Source organism: Drosophila suzukii, chromosome 2R (genome assembly GCF_043229965.1).
Source record: "Drosophila suzukii chromosome 2R, CBGP_Dsuzu_IsoJpt1.0, whole genome shotgun sequence".
Classification (NCBI taxonomy): domain Eukaryota; kingdom Metazoa; phylum Arthropoda; class Insecta; order Diptera; family Drosophilidae; genus Drosophila; species Drosophila suzukii.
This window is the reverse complement of record NC_092081.1, coordinates 14,571,341-14,592,669: the sequence shown is the minus strand read 5'-3', so window position 1 is coordinate 14,592,669 and position 21,329 is coordinate 14,571,341. Positions and strand designations below refer to the sequence as shown.

General features: G+C 39.6%; 1 protein-coding gene across 10 annotated transcripts in view; it reads left to right on the top strand.

The window, feature by feature from the left end:
* The window catches only part of sona (sol narae), a 49,325-nt gene that overhangs the window by 24,258 nt on the left and 3,738 nt on the right, over positions 1-21,329 (top strand). For 7 of the 10 annotated variants that reach the window (XR_010653554.2, XM_036813189.3, XM_065863424.2 and 4 more), the window contains exons 5-13: positions 8,038-8,167; positions 8,715-8,977; positions 9,719-9,823; positions 17,408-17,550; positions 18,601-18,656; positions 19,925-20,051; positions 20,440-20,604; positions 20,666-20,897; positions 21,185-21,264. Coding sequence is in view for 9 of the 10 variants with exons in the window: in XM_036813189.3 (XP_036669084.3) it covers positions 8,038-8,167; positions 8,715-8,977; positions 9,719-9,823; positions 17,408-17,550; positions 18,601-18,656; positions 19,925-20,051; positions 20,440-20,604; positions 20,666-20,897; positions 21,185-21,264 (1,301 nt within the window). In the remaining variant the exon portion in view is untranslated. Of the gene's footprint in view, positions 1-8,037; positions 8,168-8,714; positions 8,978-9,718; positions 9,824-17,407; positions 17,551-17,734; positions 17,788-18,600; positions 18,657-19,924; positions 20,052-20,439; positions 20,605-20,665; positions 20,898-21,184; positions 21,265-21,329 lie in introns of all 10 variants that reach the window. The other 3 variants (XM_017074601.4, XM_070995248.1, XM_070995251.1) reach the window with 1 other exon arrangement.

Here is a 21,329-nt window from a genome sequence, read left to right as displayed (position 1 = left end):
AAAACTCGAAGCAAATATTTAAACTATTTTGCCACAATGGACTGAAACTAGATGGTCGTTAAAGGCTTTTAAAAACCAGGTATATCAAAGAACATATCCATAAACATACACTTAAATTATAGGCTATAATGGCTTCAAAAATGTAATCCCGGTCAAAACTACCACTTAGACTGACCCATAAAATTGTTTACTTATTTCCAAGTTAGCTTTTGCCAATCCACAGTACGAAAGTTTTAAGACACGAACTGCTTTTAGCCCATTGCAAAACATTTTCAAAGGAAATTTCAAGCCCACGTTGTTTTTTGTCGGCGATTTAATTTAATTACAGCTTACTCAAGAGTCGACTTACACGCACTATTCGATCAGATATTCCAACTTTTGTTGTTTTTACAATGGCATGGCAGCACAAAAAGTTGAACGTGCTCCAATCGATTTTTTTTTTAAATAAACTTAATTAGTGAGCTTGGAATTTAAAGGTTCTTCAAGAGCTTCGACCAAAACAATTCCCACCATTAGCTGCTATGCGATGCTATATTATGCATCCCATAAGCCAAGATGTTCATCATCAAAGGCTGTGTGGGAAACAAAAACCGAAAATCGAATTTGATTTAAAATGTACATGTCAGAAGGTGAAGGTCGCTTTGAATGCCCTTAGCCGACCTGGACTTGAACATTGTACATATGTGCCACCCACTGCCAGCCGCAGTTATGTGTCCAATTTTGACCCAATCAATGTTGACATTGACTCGTAATTTCACACACAGAAACATTTACAGGCGAATATTAATTTCACGGCCAATTACTCTCAGTGTTTCAAGCTTGTTTCTTTGCCTTGCGAATAGTTCCAAAAATTGATGACATCCAATTTGGAGATGGCTAATTGTTTAAGCCAATTACACTAGCCCCCCTTCTGGAAATTTATCAAAACGAAACGAGCTCAAGGGAACCCAGACGAGCTAAACAAATTGTAATAATAACTTGGCATTTTCGTCTTACTCTTCTTAGCCTTTAGTGTTTACGGTCATTTGTTTATGCACTTGAATAAATAAAGTTTTGGTAACCAAGCTTGATTAATGCTAATTGCGGCCAACGTCAGTCAAATCCAAAAAGGCGATGCGTGCGGCCCCTGATGAATTGGATGCAGGTGATGTATGCATCTGATGCCTGGGTCTCGCCAGCTAATTACCCGCTGCTCTGAAAAGTTTGGCCCTGAATCCGAAGACAAATCCACGAAAGCCATGAAATGCATTTCAGCCACCTTTCATAACTAGAGAGTGGCTTACGTAAGGGCAATTATGCAGCACTCGTGATATGCATCTCTCTATTAATGGGTGTTCAAAAACCTTTAGGTAAGGTGCACAGACAGGTAAAAGTATCTTCGCTTAGTCGAAACCAATTTTGGTTATTAGAGGGGATTTGTAGGCATCAGAGAAAAAAATATTTAAGTACTAAGGAAAACTGAAATTCTAAATTAGGTAGATCACTTAAAAAAAAATCCTTAATGTTAAATTCTTTTTCATTATATAGTAAAAAATCACTTTCGTGAAACTGCCACTCTCATTTGTGGAATCAAAGGCTTACAATACTAAAAAAAATACTAAAAAATGGCAAGTTCGTGCCTTAAGTCTTTTGTTTACAAGGTCCTTAATTTTTAATTATACTTAAAATACTTTAAATACCATTTAGTATTTATCTAGTAAATCATCTCTAACCGCTACACGATTGCTAAATAGCAATAATATTTGGACATTATCCTTTGTCTGATTTTTAACCCCAATTGAACTTTATCGGTCACACCTAAGCCCCACTCCCCGTTAATGCGATTTGCCCTTTTTTCAAGCCGCTTGACATTTGACAGCACTGGAAATATCAATATGTGCACTGCCATTTGTGCAAACAGAAATCTGTAAACGGTTAACCAGCAACAATGAAAACAACCTGCAGAATTATTAGGTAGCAGAGGCGACATTTGGACACGGCTTTCAGCATTTTGGCCAACTCTATTAGACGGCAATCGCAGCGTCATCATTAAGCAACATTCATGTCCAAAGTGCCAAACAAGTTTTTATTCGTCTCGAGAGAGCTTCTTCTTCTTCTCCAGCAACCAAAGTCTTCTCACCTTCCCAACTAATTGCTAGCCTTGATATTTACAAAGAGTTCACTGTATACTAATGCATACATGCATATTCGATAGTTGCTCTTCTTGGCTGGGAATTCTGTATCTAAATACTTGGCTGACCGCTGATTTGATTTGCATTTGCCGCTGAAACAGCAGAAGCAGCATCATCATCAAGTGTTAAGATTGCACAATTTATGGGCCAAAGTCGGCAAACTTGGCTTGACATTCAGGCGGGAGAATTGCAATTTATGCCCCGGCGACATTTACAAATGTTATACAATTTGATGGCTATATTCGCTTCGACTTTTGGCTGATTAAAGCCGAAACTTTCAAGCCACTTGATCCGGCTCTGGTCATTGTGCAATGAGTTTTGGCCGTAGCGAAATTGATGCAAAATAGTTTTGCAAATTGGTATGGATACCCCACCCTGCACATATATATATATAAAAATATCGGTTTTTGCGGACGACACAACCCCCAACTGACAAGTTTGTTGCTTAAGTCTTTCGGGTTTTGGGTTTTGGTTACTCGATAGCCGCAAGGAACTCCAAAAGGAAAACTAGAGTGAAACTAAATCGAGTCGACATAACAACGAGCGTGTTGCCAATATTCATAAGTGCCAGACAACTTTGGTTAACAGCTCATATGCAGATCTGTAGATCTGGAAACTATATGTTGCGGACAAGAGATGGCAGCGTGACACGATGTGCTTGGGAAATAATAATAATGATAAGAAATACTACTTGTTTTTAAATCTAATATTTATGTAACTAATACTTGCTAAATATCGATGAGGCTTGTAAAAATAAAATTGATCTGAAAAAGTGGACTCACACTGCTATCCATCACAATCTCCGCTCCATGAACAACACGCATGCCCCGAATACAAAGGATTAAATACCGCCAAGTCAACCGTTTTTCAATTATACCCTGCTGCTCGTATTATTTAATCAAAATGCACATTTTTTCCCCGTTTTTCTATTTGGGCTGTGGCTGCAATTTCCTCGTGAAAAATGTTTTTTAATTGGTGCAACGCGGTGTGGCAAGCCGCCAGATGATAACAACATTTTTGGCGGGTGCCGTTCCAAGACTTTAGCCGCATATTGCATTTTAATAAACGGCCATATCGGTTACGTCAAGGCATACACCAACATATCGGCGATCACAGTACAGTATTTTTGGGGATGGGGGTGAATGGAAGTTGGGCACGAGTCTGATATTTTCACGCTTAAGATAGTTAAATTTGGTAGTTGCCCGCTGATGCGGATTCAATTTGGGGCTTTGGTGTCTGCCAGGGGATCCAATTTCAATTAAGCGGATTAATCGATTGAAAATGAAAGGCGACAGCCATTAATCAACACAAAGAAATTGAGTTGAGGTATTAAGAAATCTATATTCAGTTGATAGTTATAATGTATTAATATTGTAATTTGTAATATAAGAATACATTGATTCCTGGGTATCTAGAAACGAAACATAGTTCTTTGTATACTATAATGCAGATAAGATTGTTAAAAAGATTGATTCTTTGGTATCTGAGTGGTAGTCACACACCCATTCGATCAACCTTGAGAGGCCTTCACTTCTGAGAAACTTCTAAGTGCAAGGATAACCTGCAAGCTGTCACTCAAACCCGATTGTGATGTTGATGTCGACTCCACTTGACTTTGACATGCGACTCGAACTTCATTAGGCCTGGTTCATACGCCTGCCTGGCTACCTACCCACTTGGCCATACACCAAACTATCTGTTCGGAGTTATTGGAGCGGCAACTTGAAAGATCTTAACCCCGGTTCGCATTGAACTTGCTGCCGCTGCTGCTGCTGCACCAACGCACCAAACATCACAGCAAATTATACCAAAAAAAGTTGGCGAGAAACCGAAAAAGACACGGCTAAGTGCGTTCTAGTGGCAGATACATTTTGTGAGCAAATTAATTTTGATTGCTTGTGATTGGAGTCGGGCGAGAACCAGAGAACCAGAGAACCCGAGAACCAAATCGCTGTGTGGGCCAGGTTCTTTAGCCGTTGGCCACTGACCATGGGCGGTGGCCACTGCTGTTCGGCTGATTTTCATTCTTTTATAAATATTCATTGACCAGCCGGAGCCACAGATACAGATACAGTATCTACATAGCTGAGTGGGCTGCCTGAAGGTGGGTTCGCAGTATTTTTAACGAGCTGCTTTATGTAAACAAACTGTTAACACGGCAGGTATCTCTCAGTTCGTAATATCACAGTATTGGTATCCGTTCTTGTTCTTATTGTCGATTCTCGATTGTCGGTGCTGTAGTTTACGACTACATGCACTAGCATTGAACAGCGATCTTAAGAGCCGATTAGATTTAACCTTGACCAAGATGATAACCGTAAAACCAAAAAAAACACTGCAGAGGGACCCACCTTAACGCATTTTTATTGATGCAGCATCGAAAAAATAATATATAATTTGTGTTTTAAAATCAAGGTTTTTAGAGCGACTGTTTAGCACTTTAAACGTGAGATTTTCATACAAATGACACCCAAATACTTGAATAATTTTGGTTTCATTTGCATTTGAATTAGTTTTCTGGGGGATCACAGGCGTAGACAACTTCTTTTTCAATTAACATCCATTTTCATCCGCCTGCTTTGGGCAGTAACACCACCGAGTTCAGCAAACAGCAACCGTCATGACTATAATGATGATCGCCGCTCCAACTCCTTCGAATGTTCGTGTCATGAATTTGCACAAATTATGCTAATTTCCCGAAATTACAAACCGCAAAGTGATTTTTTGTATTGCTTTATTTGCTGCTGTGTTTCGGTGGCTGCCAATTTTAGGTATTTGCACATTCGAATGGTTTGATGCTCTGGGCTGGCAAAAAAATAAAACAGCAAATACGAAAAGGTGTTAATTTTGATTGTAAGTAAATTTTTGGTTCAGTGAACTCTTTTTTACTGTGTGGCGTGTCACATTATGCAACCACCAATTGTTGATTATCTATGATCATTGTGGAGAAATAGTATAAAATGATTTACATTTAATTGAATAAAGGAAGGAGTAAAGGAAAATATCATCACAAATCAATCAAGCTCATTGTCAGTTGATGTTGATGGCAATCGCTGGGCGTTTCTGCAGGTGCCAATCAGAGTTGTCTATCTGTATTTTCTGACAGATACGCGCACTTGTTCAAACTGTGTGAAAGGCCGCCAGATACCCGTAAACCCGTAAACGTAATTCCAAATCAGCTCTGTGCTCCTGCAGATATAACAATCGTGTTGTGGGTGATTACATAAACAAGACAACCCGAACTCGGACAACTTTATTTTGGACCAGCTGAAAGCAGATACTCGTAGCCAATGTACTTTTGGCGTGTAAGCTGCGTGATTTGAAAGCAATTTGCTGTTTTACCCCTCGGAACCCCATGCTATTATCCCCCTGGTCCATCTGATAGTGAACAACGTGTAATTGGCCTGGCAGCACTTGCCGACAACCAGAAAATTATAAGGTCCATGATTATCGCAAGATATTTGGATCTCAGTTTGGGCAAGAAGATATGGGAATATGTTGAAATGTTTTTTAGTAAGAACCTATTTCAGCTGACTCAAATTGTACATCCAAAAGTAACAGGCTCTACTTATAATTGCTGCAATTTATTAGGGAGTAATTACTATGTCACTATACAAATTAAGTTCGGTTCCTTTAATACCTAGGTATCAAATGATATCACATTTTCAATTGTAAATTATAGTCTTTACTTTACCTTTAATAATATGTATCCATAGATCCCTTTCATTTAAAGTTTGTGTATATCCATAGATTCAAAATTCACTTCCTTTCCCATTTCGACAGATTTACCATTCCCGATCCCAAACAGACAAGTAAAAGCTTTTTATTTCGCCTACAATTAACAGGCAATTACTCGACCAAACTTTCAACACTTAAGGCAAAGCATATAAATCGTATTTAGGTAATTTATTAATTGGTGTTTCGCATAAATTGCGTTCAAGGCAAGGCGTTTGAAAATTACAGCCTATCACAGTTGGGCAGTTACATAACACATGTACCAGAACTCTAACAGCGAGACAAACTTAAGTCGAATAAACAAACGTTAAGTAAGTCTGAAATCGGCACAACGTACGCCCAAAACGCCTTGACTACGATTTTTTTTACTGGCTTTTCAGTGGAAATGCGGAAAACGCAACCAAAGTGGAACACGTAAAATTTGTTACTACCACATGCCGAGAAAAATTGCAGCGTGTAGTGTAAATTAAAAGATCTGCCAAGTGGCCAATACAACTAAATTCGCAAATAAATTTAATTTCATGGTGGAGGCAAATACAGAATTAATGATTTACTTAGTGAAAAGTGAAGAGATCGAAGGCAACCAATGAAGTTGTTTGCCCAGCTTGTTGACACCTTCTCTGCTGTCAACTGACTTTCAATGTGAATGCCAGACGATTATCGCGCACATTTATCATACGCACTGTGTGCCAAAAGCCATTTAAGTGTCGCTAACTCAAATATTGATCATAATTCAAGTGCCCAGCGATGCTGCAACGGGCGAAGAGAGAGGTTGTTCAAAGCATTTCCAATCGCACTCGATTTGCATTTACATTTGCACAGAAAAAAGCAGATATGATATGATTCAATGTGTTAAATATCATTTTGATATGACTTGGTGAACAACTTTGTTACAAAACTCAGCATTTTATTCTAATATAACATTTTTGTAATGAGAAAATATTCTTTCTATTATTTTATTTGTACAGGAAGCTTAAAAAAACATAGGAACAATTAATAAAATAGTAATTGCACAATGCAGAAATATAAAATATTTAAGATACAGACAATTTCTTTCAGTGCAGCGACTGTTTGGCCCATGTCATCTGTGGCAATTTGTTGCTTGGCTTTGCCTGCAATTTGTTTATGGCACATGTCGTTGTTGCTTTTGCTGACATTTAACTGAAGTCGCGTGTGCGAGGACATTGAACTTTGGCGTTTTGTGTTTGTTTGAGTTTTTGGCATTTTCAATAAATGCTCAAATATATCGAGAGCAAAATCAAGTTCGCTGCCTAAGTCATTTGTTTGCCTGATTTGTAACGTTTTTGTTTCATGGGAACTTCAGTGGTGCAGTCAACTTGAATGAATTCCCATAGATTCCAGTTGGCTTAAACATTAGACATGCGACTGACTCAGCTTAAGAACAATTACAGTTCCATTTCCTTAATGTATTTATGTTAAACATGATCTCAGCTGGTGGCCAGCTATCGCAGTAGCTCTAATATCCAACCGGCTTCAGTCACTGTTAATATTTTAATTATAGCATTATTGCCGAGACTTAATTTGCCCTGATCACGCCTAGTGCCAAGTGGGTGTTCGTTTCGATGATCGATAAACAAAAAGCCAATTAAAACTGAAACGAAATCGTAAGAAAATTGAATTGAAAGCATTTCGGTATCTAAATGTTCAGTCAGCGATTTAGCAGCTAACCTTTTTCAAGGTTACCTCTCCGGGCTCCGTTTTAGTCCAATAATTATTGCAATTACAGAGGCGATAAAAACGAACCGCGAGACCGAGAATAGTGTGGAAACACTGCTTATCTGGATCGCAGATTATTTGCATAAAATGTTCAACTATGCAAATTGCAGCTAATTTTTATGACTTGGCCAGCGTCATTCAAACGCAACTCATATTCATACCGGCAAGTGCGGGCCAAGAATGTTGAGTTAAAAAAGTTCAATAAATTATCTAAATGTTCTGCCCGAAATGGAGTTCGCCGGTGTTAGTGGTTTGACAAATGTCGATGGAAATTTAATGCTATTATGCCTGTTTTTATGGAAATACGTACCCCTGCCACCAATACCCAAGAATGATATATGTTTCGCTGATTAATTAGACCAACTCACTCATGTTAACCCATTTCTATTTGCAGGAGGGTAGTATCGGTCATGATCTGGTGATTAAGCCCCTGCCACACGAACTGAGTCCCAATCCCGAGGAGTCCCACCACATCATCTACAAACGGGAGGCCTCCGCTGCAGAAGACCAACTGAGTGACTTTGGTGAGCTACATTTTGATATACCTCATTAATCCATGCCCCTGAGAAGCAGGCTACGTTCTTAATGGGCGCATTGACCCATAGAAAGCCATAGAAAACCCCGACCTAAGCCATGGGCCATAAATCTCGGGCTGCAGATCGACGTGATGCCGATAGCATTTCCTGCTTAAAAAACCCAGAGTGAAAAAAAAGAAGCATATTCACAAAAGCTGAAGAGTTCAATGTAACACTTTGCCCTTCGCTGAATGCATTTACCTCTGCAGTTGTGGTGGCGCCAAAATTCCAGCGATAATCACTATAAAATTATTTATTTTATGCCTGGTATTTCTCACCCGCAGAATATTCATACTCATTTTTCCACTGTCGGCTTGGCCGAAATGTCCCCAAAAATTATACCCAATACAGTTAAATGTGCGGCTACCTGACTTCAGCCAGCTTCTTACATCATAATAAAGACATTCCACCACTCGATTTTTGCTTAATTTTTGTTTAATTCGCCATTTCCGGTTATGGTGTTTTTGTCTCCTTATTTTTCGGGTATATAATATAGCCTTCATGGAACCTGATGATCTGCTGGCCAGCGAAAAGCTCGAGAGGTTGCAGCGCCGTCAGCGTCGCAGTCGACGCAGTGCGCCCAGTAGTCCCGACTTCGAGGATCTCAACGACGAGGACGAAGGAGCCCTGGAGACGGAACCCCAAGTCTCGGAATCCCGGACTCGATCCCGCCGCCAGGCCCCGTACATCATCTATCCCGAGGTCTTGGTTATCGTCGATTACGATGGCTATCGGCTGCATGGCGGCGATAATTTGCAGGTACGTGTGCGTGACAGGGCCTTTACAAAAAATATATGGTGGAAAAAAGAAATTAAAAGCCGTTGGCTTGAATGAAGTTGTTTCGGCAATTGCAGACAGCTGGAATTGAGACTGGGATTGTCTCTGCGTGTGTGCGGATTTTCGAGCGCGATACTATGCCGTCGATACGATACCCAACCCAACCCGGAGGGGTTTTCAAAGTCTGAGGATTTTGTAAAAGTTGTTTTTTTGTTGGTTTCTCGCTGGCTACATGTGTAGATATTATGCGAGCCGAGACATGTGTTCGGGTATTGATAGATAGGTCTGGTTGTGAATGAGACTCGAATCCCCAAAGGCGATTATATTGGGGGGAATTGCGGATTTATTAAAGCAATATATTTTAGCTGTGCAGTAGCTGCAATTTGGCGGGGAAAACTCTTTTGGTAAAGTAACTCAAACAGACTTTTCTACAATTTCTTAGCCTTATCCAAACACTCAAGTTCTTGTTCAGTACTCAGGTATAGTTCTTAATTTATGGCTCTTCAGCTGCCGAAACACATGATTTAATTGTTATGCACATCACTCTCGCTCAAGATTTATTTGTCTGCCTGATCTGGGTGCGCTGTAGCTAAAAGAATACCTAGAATTCCCAGAGATGCGGTTCAGATGAAAGCCTTGTAGAGACGGATGTACCTGACAAAGACAAACGTGCATTGAGCCCAAACTTTAACTAACATAACTTACATATATCTCTTCACCTAGGTTAAGCGATACTTCATCTCGTTCTGGAACGGAGTGGATCTGCGCTATCGCCTGCTTAAGGGTCCAAGAATACGTATCAGCATTGCCGGCATTATCATTTCGAGGGTGAGTAAATATGGAAATTCTGATAATAAATAGATCTGTAATTAAGTTGTATATCTATAAGTTATAACTAAATATTAAATGTATTACTTTTTGTTTGGCTTAGTATTACTATTAGTAAGACTATTTTGCACTTCTTATAGTTTCTAGGAAATGGAATAGGTGGTTACATAAACGGATGTCACGACGAGCTTACGTAATTGTTTCTTTAAGACATTCTTTATTGAGACTAGATGAGACTATCTTTCTTAATAATTTGGCAATTCTCCGCTTTTTTGTTTGTCCACTGTATCCCCCAATTCAGCCCTCTTTAACTACCCCTCCAGCCACATCATTACACAATCGCAGCAATTCGACTTTCATTTGGCTAATTGAGTAATCCATTTTGGAAGCTAAACTTTAACCCCTGGCCAAAATGGCTCTTGCCAATCGGGGCAGCTCTCCTTCGAGCCCAAGTAGCCGCAAGCTGGCCCAGCCAACTCAACTCTACTCCAAATGAACTGTCACGATCTGGGAATCTGGCAGGGAAAAACTGGCAGCAAAACATGCAACGCATGCGCTTCGATTCGCTAGAAAAAATGTGAACAATCAATTTGGTTATTTGCTCGGCCATAGCACACAAAAAGCTGGGCCAACAAATTTTAACAAGTTTTTTACTCGTGCCTGCTTGGTGAAACTGGCTAAATGCTTTTCTGGAAATTAGCGACCGAAATACTTTATGGGCACGCGAATCGAGTTGGCCAAAAAGTTGGCTTTAACCTTCTGGCACATCCAAAATTTACTGTAATGGTTTTTCTAACTGTTAACACTATTAATTGGGTTAAACTGGTTCAAAGAGGCTTGAAGATATGGCCTAATAAAGACATATATGCCTTTGGTTCTAGATAAAAATTAAAGAAACCTCAAAGAAATAATTAGATATATCATAAAGTCACACAACTTAGCAGCATGTGGTAGTAGCTAAATATTTTAGAACCCTTAATGGGCCATAAAAATATGGCTTTCGTTTCCTCTTACAGCGACTTCAGATGTCGTGAGCGATCTCTTTGATGTCTGTTAACATCTTTCACTTATCAACATTCAACTAATTTGATTGCATAAGCGAAGACCATAAAACACTTTGACAACATTATAGCATCGTGGCTTCGTTTTGTCTCAATATTGCGGGGCCGAAGAGACTTTCGGTTAGACTTTCTCACACAAATCAGTTTGGCGTCGGTTCAGGAAGCCATTTGTCGTTTGGCCAAGAGAGATAGAGGAGAGAGGAGAGTGGAGACAGTGCAGTGGGCCAAGAAAGTGGAAAATTGGCACACAGAGTGCAGTTGGGAAAAGAGTGGTTCACCTGCAGCAGTTGCAGTTGCAGTTGCATCAAGCTGGCTGCCCACACGACAACTCCACATCGGGGAGACAACGATGTCGACGGGTTACCCTAAGTACGTCAATTGGCTTTGGCTTTGGTCTTGGTTTTCTTGGCTTTTTGGCTTCGGCTACGGAGGTAAAAAATACAACAAAAATAAAAAAATTATTTTCAGACCGCATAAATAATGCAACAGTGCCTGCTGCAACTGCGTGTTGGCCGTGGTTACATAATCTAATGGGCCACGCTAACTGCAGTCGGCGGTTGCAGTTGACTCAGATCAGATTTTTTCGGCTGGCATGTTTTTTTATTTTCCCCTTTTTGCCCAATTTCACACACACAAGACTTCCTCTTCTATGCCCACACACACTTGGCAAAATGCGTATCTGGTGGATACACAGGTACATTATGTATCTTAGCATCCGTCGCTAAACATTTTTTCATTTTTTGCGACACTAATTAATGTTGCTCCGGGCCAAGTGAGAAATGGAAGTCGGGTAATTACTCAGAATCTGAATTGGGCAACAAATTATTGGATACACATATCCGATAAGTCGACGCAATGGAAAAACAAGAAATCCAAATGAATTTATTGGATTTTTGCGTCATTTTATCGGAAGAGATTGGCCTGATAAGTTGTTTGGTCAACAGGAGCTCGTGCCGATCACTTTACATATTGAACCATAAAAAATATGAGTGCAGCTGTTGTTTTTTTTGTGTTCTTTGAGAAAACCCAAACAACTTGACCCCAAAAGCCAATCGTTTATTTCATAAAACAAAAAGCCAGCGAATGCACGAAATCCCGAGTCACATAAATTAATCACCCATTGACAAATAACTAAGAGAATTACTTAGGAGTCGAGAACTACGAGAGTTGTTCAATTAATTGATTCTAGCGCGGAGTCGAAAAATAAATAAATAAGTAAGCCGCAACAAAATGACAACAAAACGCTGCAACATTAATAAGCCATAAACTGCGTAACTCAACTGAGTTCGATTTGGGGTCCGAAGGCGTTAAAAACTGCAAATCGCGCCTGGTTAAAAGCACTATTTTTTATTCCGCAGAGGCAGAACAATGAGCGCTGATCGAGTGCCAACCCAGTTACTTTTAAAAGCGAAACTTGGCCGAATCAAAAATTCTAGTTGAGTGGCCAAAGCTTAAATTACATTTTGCCAGGGGAATATTAAATGGTTTTTTTAGTAGGAATGGGTAAGAGAAGGTGTATTTGTTGGAGGCAGGTTTAGTACACCAAAAAGCATGAAAAACTATTCAATTTACAGGTATTAAAAGGGAATTGAATGGGAATGGTTATAGATTTAGGCCAATAAAACCAAGAGAATATATAACCAAGAGGCATTAAATCCCTCTGCGAAACCCAATACTAAGTAACAGCCCGTCGAGCTTTGACATATTTCTCCATGTTCGCCACACGATACGCACCTAATAAATTGCGCATACGCAACGTGGCCGCAGTTGGCCGCACTGAAATATGTGTGTGGCGCAAGCGCAGCGCCAGTGCGTTCGACACTTGTAGCAAAAATAGAAGGCAAATGAGGGGGGAGGCGAAGGCAAAGGGGGCTGGTTGTTTAACTTCTAACGGAAAGTTGCCCGCAATTAATTAAAATGTTAATTAAATGTCACAGATAAAAGTTCGAATCAAGTCGGTAGCCGACTTAAGCTACCCCACGCCAATTCCGATACAATCCGAGCTGATCTGATATATAGTGTTGGCTTTATAAATCTATATCTATGGCTTGTTATGATCACCTGCACAGTGCTATCAGCCCCAGGAATTCCCCGCACTTGATTAATTGATCCGCTTGGGTGGAGCCAAAGTAATCAGCCGGGTTCATTCCTTCATTGCTCCCCCAGAATTCTGGTAATCGAGCCCAGGCTATCCCAATTTCAGCGCCAATCGACATTCTCCACTCGCTCTTATCTCGACGACTCTATCTAAAGTGCCACAGAAATGCCAAATAATGCACAAGCGACACACCCAAAAGTCTTGCTGCCTTTTCCCAGTCAGTTCTCATATTTGCAAGTTGTCATAACAAATTCCTTGGCTAACGAAGCTGGGCCACAAAAGTTCCGGATAGGGCAGGCCAGGTGTTACCCCCAGGGCACATTTCTTGTACTCCCAGACCCATATCCATATCCACATCCATTTCCATATGAGCCCGTGGTATATAGAGTGCCGGTAGCCAAAAATGCAAGTGCCAGACAAACATAAATTGCAATAATGCAAATGGAAACGTGAAGCGAAGCTCGGACAGAGCGACAAGCAAACAAATAAACAAACAAATAAATGTTTGCCACAGGCGCTGTTGGAAAAGCCGGAAAAGTCGCCGGGAGTTGAGGGGCACTTCAACACTCTAACGGGAAATAGCTTTTATGAAAAATTGTTCAACTGGTTATGGCTTATAATCCACTGACATATTTAGTAGAAAAACTTGTGCTTCCCCATTATCATCTTGGAAATAATTTCAAAAACATTTTTTTTTACTTCTTAAAAGCAGACATGTTTAATTAAATACCTTTCAAAATTAAATTACCCTTTCAAATAAATTTTATTGGAAGGGACTTAAAAATGATTATCATACGTCATCGAACAGAAAATAAAATAGTTTTGATTTTGTGTATAGAGAACAGTAAGATCGGGCTTCAAAATAATAATAACATGGTTTTTAGACATTTTCTCCTAAACAAATTCATACAAAAAGGGATATTGGTAAGATCAATACTATATGCACTTTAGGATTCTTTGTCAGCAGTTATACCATAGTTAGATGAATGGTATTAAAGATGGACCCTCCAAATCCTTACCTAAAAAACTTACCTTTCAATTTAAATAATTTTTATTGTAAGGGATTAAATCCCAAAAAGGGTTATTAGAAAGAAGTAAGTCTACTGAAACAGGAAAAACTAAATAGTATCAATACTACTATACTTTAGGATTCTTTGTCAGGAGTCATACCATGGTTAGATGAATGGTATTAAAGAAAGACCCTCCAAATCTCTTCCTCAAAACGTGTCAATATTAAAACTTAATAGATATATATGATGGAAAATGATAAAAAAGAACTAACGATCTACAATAAGATCCTTACTTCTCTTGAGAAGCGTCTCCTCAAATTCGACATGGCCTGTTATAGGGTATTGGAAAGGAAAGGTATCCCCTATATCTTGACCCAAAAGCCTGTCGGCTCAGTGGGTGGTGGCCCGATCCGCCGCCTGTCGCCCAAGTCCGACTTATCCGCTGTGTGGGCGCCGAAAGTCAAAGCGTGTGTCATTGGAGGGGGCGGAAGGGTGGTGGTTTTGGCTTTCTGACTGGGTGTGTGTGTGTCCGAGTGGGTGTGAGCCGCCTTGGTTGTCCACCACCCTGTTGGATTGTTGGATAGTTTAGTGAGCCTTGCGAAATGCTAGAAATTACAGGCAATTGCATTGACAGATTTTTTTTCGGCCGCAAGATTTATATGCCCGGCCCAGGGAAAGGAGCTGGAAAACCTGAGCTCGGCTTGTGACTGAAAAATTAAATTAAAATATAGCATTTTGCTTTTAATTACGCACAAAAGGCTATTGCAAAACTGTCGCGAGACTTTAGTTTATTTTTAATTTTCGGGGGAAAGGCAAACCGGTCCCGGTTTTAGTGGCTTGGTTACATTTTAGGTCCTACTGACAGTTTCTTTGATAATTTTTCGCTCTTTCAGTCCGATTATTTGACAAATGTTTTTCCTATTTTTTTTGGCTCGAATCGCTGGGGTAACCACTTGAATTGTGCAATCCGTAATCAAAGATGTGCCAGGTCATCCATGGTCCAGTGGTTTCGGGAGATTGTGCCTGGGAGACACTGTACTTGTCGAGCTGTTGGTGGTCTACCTCCGTCTAAGGTTTGTCTTTTTGGCTTTCCCATGCCAACTTGTGAGATGTTGATGGCCGTATATGGGACTGAGAGCTGGGCAAAGAAATAAGCCGCAAAACAATTAGTTTGCATACCGCCTGGATTAAGGAAGCGGTCTAGTGAATTACGCAATGTAAAACAAATAATAGCTTGAAAGTCTCAATATTTACTTCGCTCAACTTTGAACAAGTTACAATTACAGCTCCAATCAAGCTCATCAACAAACAACTCCAGTGAATCTTCAATATCTTCAGCTTAAGACAGAGACTGCTCTAATAAACCACTCAAAATGCAATTCCACAATAATTATTTGTAATTTTGTGGATTCCAATCTAAGCCAGTTGCCTTTCCCACTTGGCCCAAGGCCAACGCAATCGAAGCATTTAAAATTCTTGATAGTTTTGTCTGTCGAAAATTACCAAAAAAAATTTAATTCGATTTTTTGCTTCTTTCGGGAGAACGACGTGCCCGCACTTTTAAATGATCAATGTGTCAGATCGTCCAAAAAGTTTGGACGGGAATGAGGCAGAAACGAAACGGATAGACTTTGAGTGCGGACTGTTAATGTTGAATTAAGTTTGAGATTCAGATTCAAATTCAGATACAGATACACCCAATCGAGCGGATACGTTTTGCATCTCATTTGGCAATGTACAGATTTCAAAACTTCGGTGTTTCTCGATTTTTAGATCACTTTGTCAGACTGTGTTCATTTCCTAGACATCTGCTGTCTGTCCAACTAGTTGGTAATTTATCAAAAGACTTTGACTCCGACTTCGGTGCGCCAGCTTAGGAATAGATACAAGTGAAGCTTAGAGACGGAGTAACTGCGAGATTGTTTTCCAGTTGGCAAATGGCTGCAAATCAAATGTGTCAACCGAGTGCGGTTTGTCACTTAACTTTGGTTTTATCACCTGCACCTCCGGTGGAAACTGGAAGTGGAAACTGCAAACTGCAACTGGTTCGGGCACACAGATTACCTCTGGAGCCGTATTAACATATTGATTTGCCTAGGGCTCAAAGTGATTGACAATTGTGTTATTATAATTTATGTTGCTGTCACTTCGGTAAATCTTAAACGCCCCTTCGGTCACGATATAAGCGCTTACGTATCCGTGGATTTACGTGGATTTACGAGTGCTGAAAGTTGCCCTCGGATGAACAAATGTACATACACAGCTGATGAAATGGCCATTGCAACTGCAGCTCCAATTATGCAACGCACAATTGCAACTGGTTTTCCACTGCCGCCGCCTAACAATCAAAAGCAACGAATTTCCAAAGGAAACCCACACGACTTTGACTTTGCCTGGGTTGAACATCATCCGCGCACTCAAAAAAATAATTTAAAGTGGGAAAAAATAAAAGGAAATCTCTTAAATGAATTATATTTTTTTTGAAATGCTGACTAATAAAGCACTCTTAACTCTAATTTTCTTTTAAAGAAATTAAACAGGGTTATACTAGAATTATATTAAAGGCTTAATTTTTCTTTAATAGGAATCTTATTTTATTAAACAAAGTATGCAACCCCTCTTGGAAATTCTTAATAATAATATAATTATCACATCTAATGAATCTTTTTCTACAAAAAAGTATCAACATTTTTTCGAAGTGCAACTAATGATGATCTTTTGCTGCATTGGCCTTATCGCTAGGCTCGGTTTTAGCAGCACGTTTTTCACGTTCACTTGATTTCCGTTTCGGCTTCGGTTTCCAGCTTCATTTTCACCGACGAATAGGCCATAAATATTTCACTTGAAGCTCTTTTCATTCGCTCAGTCAAATGCCAAATCAGTTGCATCATCGCATTGAAAGCTTCCTTGGGCGATTTTGTTGAATATTTTGCAATTTTTACTACCTGATGATGGCCTACTGTATTCTAATGTGGGTCACAGGGTTCAATGGGGCTTTTGGTTGGGGACTTTACGAGCCATAAATGTCAGCCCCATGAATTGACTTTAATGGGTAGTATTTGCAAAGATCAAAAGAAAGGGAATTCAGGTAGCCAGTTGGCTACCTAGTCACGTGACTACTTGGTATTACGTGCTTTATAAAGTTTCATCATGATTAAAAAACAGTAGGTACTATAAACAAACTAGTTTTGATTAATCACAAGATATAAGCTTTCATGAAAAGATTTATGCGTATTATTATTGTTTTGGATCTTGTTCGGTTGGAATCAATCATTTCTAAAATATAATAATATAAAACATGATAATATAATAAATTAAGATATAATATTCCATGGTACACCTTTTAATTAAATTTAATTACCCGCTCTTTTTTTGTAATTGGCCACTTCTAACTTTAAAATGATATCCTTTTCAGGGTCGTGATGCTACTCCCTATCTGGAACGTAATCGAGTGGGTCGGGATGCCATCGATTCGGCTGCTGCTCTCACGGACATGGGAAAATATCTGTTCCGCGAACGAAGACTGCCGGTCTACGATATTGCCGTTGCCATAACCAAGTGAGTGGTTCGGGGAACGGTCCTAGTTTCCCTCTTGTGTTTTGTGTTCTCGTTGCAGCATCGACGGCAGATTTCTCTCCACGCGATTTCCTCTATCTTAACCCTATGATCCTTTCCACTTTACCAAAGATTTCTCAAAGATTACCCACAAAAATACATATGTATAATGTCTACTTGTGTCTAGGTATGATATGTGTCGCAGGCGTAAAGGAGGTCGTTGCACCAAGGGCACAGCGGGTAAAAAGATTTTAAAGAAATTCCACAACAATCCTAGACTTACCCCCACGACACTCATACATTACACATAGAAACACACCTAGAACCAATGTCATTACGGGTGTTTAACATATTTTAGTCAGTTCTCGGTTTGCACCACTCAATCTAAGCGACACACTTAAAAAAACAGTAAAGTTGACTAAAAATGCGTGTGGGTCTTAATAAATTACTACCCCAACTACACGACACACATACTCACAAAAAAAAAACACCAAAATTACAACATTTAAGCAAAGGAAAAAAGTTAATCTTGAAGCGTTAAACTAATTTGAGTAGCGGATCGGTCCATAAACCATAAAACCGGTTGATTTATTTAGTATATTGTATCTGCTTAAAGGTCTCATTGGTTGAAGCAAACATTTACATCAAGATTTAGTATATAATTGTGGTTTATGCGCCTAAATTACTGGATATTCTTTAAGGAAATAATAACCCAATTAGTTAAATTGAAGGAATATTTTATAAAAATTATTGCATTAAGGTCTTTGCCAGTAGTTATTTAATAGAGTTTTAGTTATTTCGGCTATGAACAGACTTCGGATCTCCGGAGATAGGATTCTTCTACTTCTTCTCCTGCTCTTGACTCTAAAAATGCAACTAGCCCCAAAAAGTTGGTGCCCAATTACTCGATAGCCATTTGGGCAAGTCTACATAATGACAAGCAACTATCGATCAAACACCAAGAGGAGATAATTGATTAAACGAAGCTGAAAACCCCCCAAAAGAAACCCAATCTAAAATTTCTACGCATTTTTGAACAATTTTCGCCCGCAGACTCGATATGTGCCGTCGCACCTCCGCTTATGGTGAATGTAATCGCGGTACCGCAGGTAAAGACCCAACCACTAGCTGGCAATTTGTTAGCCAACATCTGTACAGATAAATGCAAAAAAAAACCAAAAAAAAAATGATACAAAAAAGAAACACAGAAGTTAAGCAAACGCGTTAAAAATAAATAACATTAAAGGCGGCCACCGCCAAACCCAAAAATGCGTCGCTCCATCATCAACCAAATCAAGCAAATTTAATTGAATTTCATGCACGTCTCTTTGTCTCTATTTTTATACTAGCTCCCTCTCTCTCTACTGTTGTGCCACCTCTCTCTTTCTGAGATCTGAAAACTATATATTTTATGTGTATATTTCTTTGTGTCGCACGCGGCTTTTGTACAGCAAGAAGAACAAGAACAGGAAATTGGCTGCGCATGCGCCATCTTGGCCATATTCTTAAAAACTGTGCAGTTTCCTCTCTACTTATCAAGAACTTGTGCATATCATATTGTATTGTTCTGTGAAATGTTGACTATGCTACTCCTATCGATCTACCTTCTTTTTGTGTAAATACTTTTGTATTGAAGATATTTCGTAAAGTATGCCTACAAATTGACATCGGGCTTGCCATATTTGTTTTCATACTCAAAGACAACTTTTCAAAATATATTGGTTTTAAAACTTTTAGACCCGTTCTTCTGTGAATCATCTATATCTCAAAATATGTGTCTAATACCTAACCAAAAAAATATACTCCTTAGTTGCAGCGGTTAAACTCAGTCAAAATGCAAAAATGTCAAGGAAAAACCACTTAGAACATAATTTTTATAAGCTTATGAGCTTTTTATAATTAAAGATTTTAAATAAAATTTAAATAGACTTTGTAACTTAAAAATGGTTCTGGTTGTACTAACAATGGACTATTTATAATAACACATAGGTACCTAATAAACTTTTATGGGCTGTGGACATACTTAATCTAAGCCATGGTAATTGTGACTAAATTTACACATTAAATGCACCTACTAACTAATTGCTCTCTCACATCAAATCACCACCACTAAAGCGACCCGCTTCTCCCAGCGGTTACAGTTATTATGTAAAAAAAAAATAATATATTACAATGTTTGAAAGTGAAAACAGAGAAACAAATTGCTCAGTTGCGAAAAAAAAAAACATTAGATTTTTCATTTAATAACTGCAACGGCGACGGCGACTTGGAAAAAATTGTCAACTTCCTGTTGGACAAGAAACAAAAAAGAAAATGCAACTGAGTAAAACAACCCACTAATTGCCTAATTTCGGTCGTGTATTTTCATTCGGAAAAGGCTTCGCTTACGTCGGTGGCGCATGCGTGGTGAACAAGCGACTGGAAAAGGTGAACAGCGTGGCCATCATCGAAGATACCGGCGGTTTCAGCGGCATTATCGTGGCTGCCCATGAGGTCGGACATCTGTAAGTAATCCCCATGACAGCACCTGATATGCAGCCTAAAAAACATATCTAGAATCTTAACATTGTAAAAGGTTTTTTCACACCTTTTAAAATTTTTTTTATAAATACTTTCCGAAAACTTAGTTGTTATACTTGTTTTTTAACTTTTCGTCTAAACGGAACCTTTTTTCCGCACTTTTTCCATCAAAGCCAATCTATTTAACGCCCCGAATCACTGATATAGTTTTCATTTGGCGCCCAATCTAATAAAAAAACATGAATAATTTCCGCTGCTGTAAACTGGTCATTGAAACTCGTTTGCATTTCCGTTTGACATCATTCGATGTGCAATTAATCAATTAACATTTTTCGCCCCTCAATCAAAATGTGTCCCATGCTCGTTTCTCAGGTTGGGAGCGGTGCATGACGGTTCGCCACCGCCCAGTTACTTGGGTGGACCAGGAGCCCAGCGGTGTCGCTGGGAGGATGGCTACATCATGTCCGATCTGCGTCACACGGAGCGGGGTTTCAGATGGTCCGCCTGCACGGTGCAGAGCTTCCACCACTTCCTGAAGTGAGTATTGGGTTTGTTTTCTTCACTTGAAAGGTTTTGATGACTTGACTGCTTTTCCCAGTGGAGATACGGCCACCTGCCTGCACAATGCCCCGCACGAGGACAGCGCCCTGGGTAGATCCTTGCCGGGAACCCTGCTCTCGCTAGACGCCCAGTGCCGCAGGGATCGGGGAACATATGCCTGTTTCAAAGACGAGCGAGTGTGTGCCCAGCTCTTCTGCTTCGACGCCCAGACGGGATACTGCGTGGCCTACAGACCTGCGGCAGAGGGTTCGGCCTGCGGTAATGGATACGTAAGTAGTTGGGGAAGTACTGTTGAAAAAGTTCTAGTCAACGGACAGCTCCTATAAACGGACAAACTATCCTTCTTTGGATTAGAATGTATTGACCCAAGTGTGTTGACCCAAGAAACCTTTTATCTATATAAAGGAATCAAAGAAATCTTTGGGCGGGCAGCTTACATAACGGACAATTCTAGAAGTCCAAGTCTTCTCCCAGTAATCTCTCCCTTGAGCGAACAAAATTAGCAATAACGTTAATCTTACCACAATCTAACCCACACATCTTTTTAAAACCTCAGCACTGTCTGGATGGTCGATGCACACCACTGCCCTCGAATATCATTCCCGATTACGGACACAACTATCGTTTGGTCTACAAGTGAGTACAGTACAATAGGTAACATAAGTAGAAAAAGACTGTTTTTCCAGTAGTTTTGTTGTGTA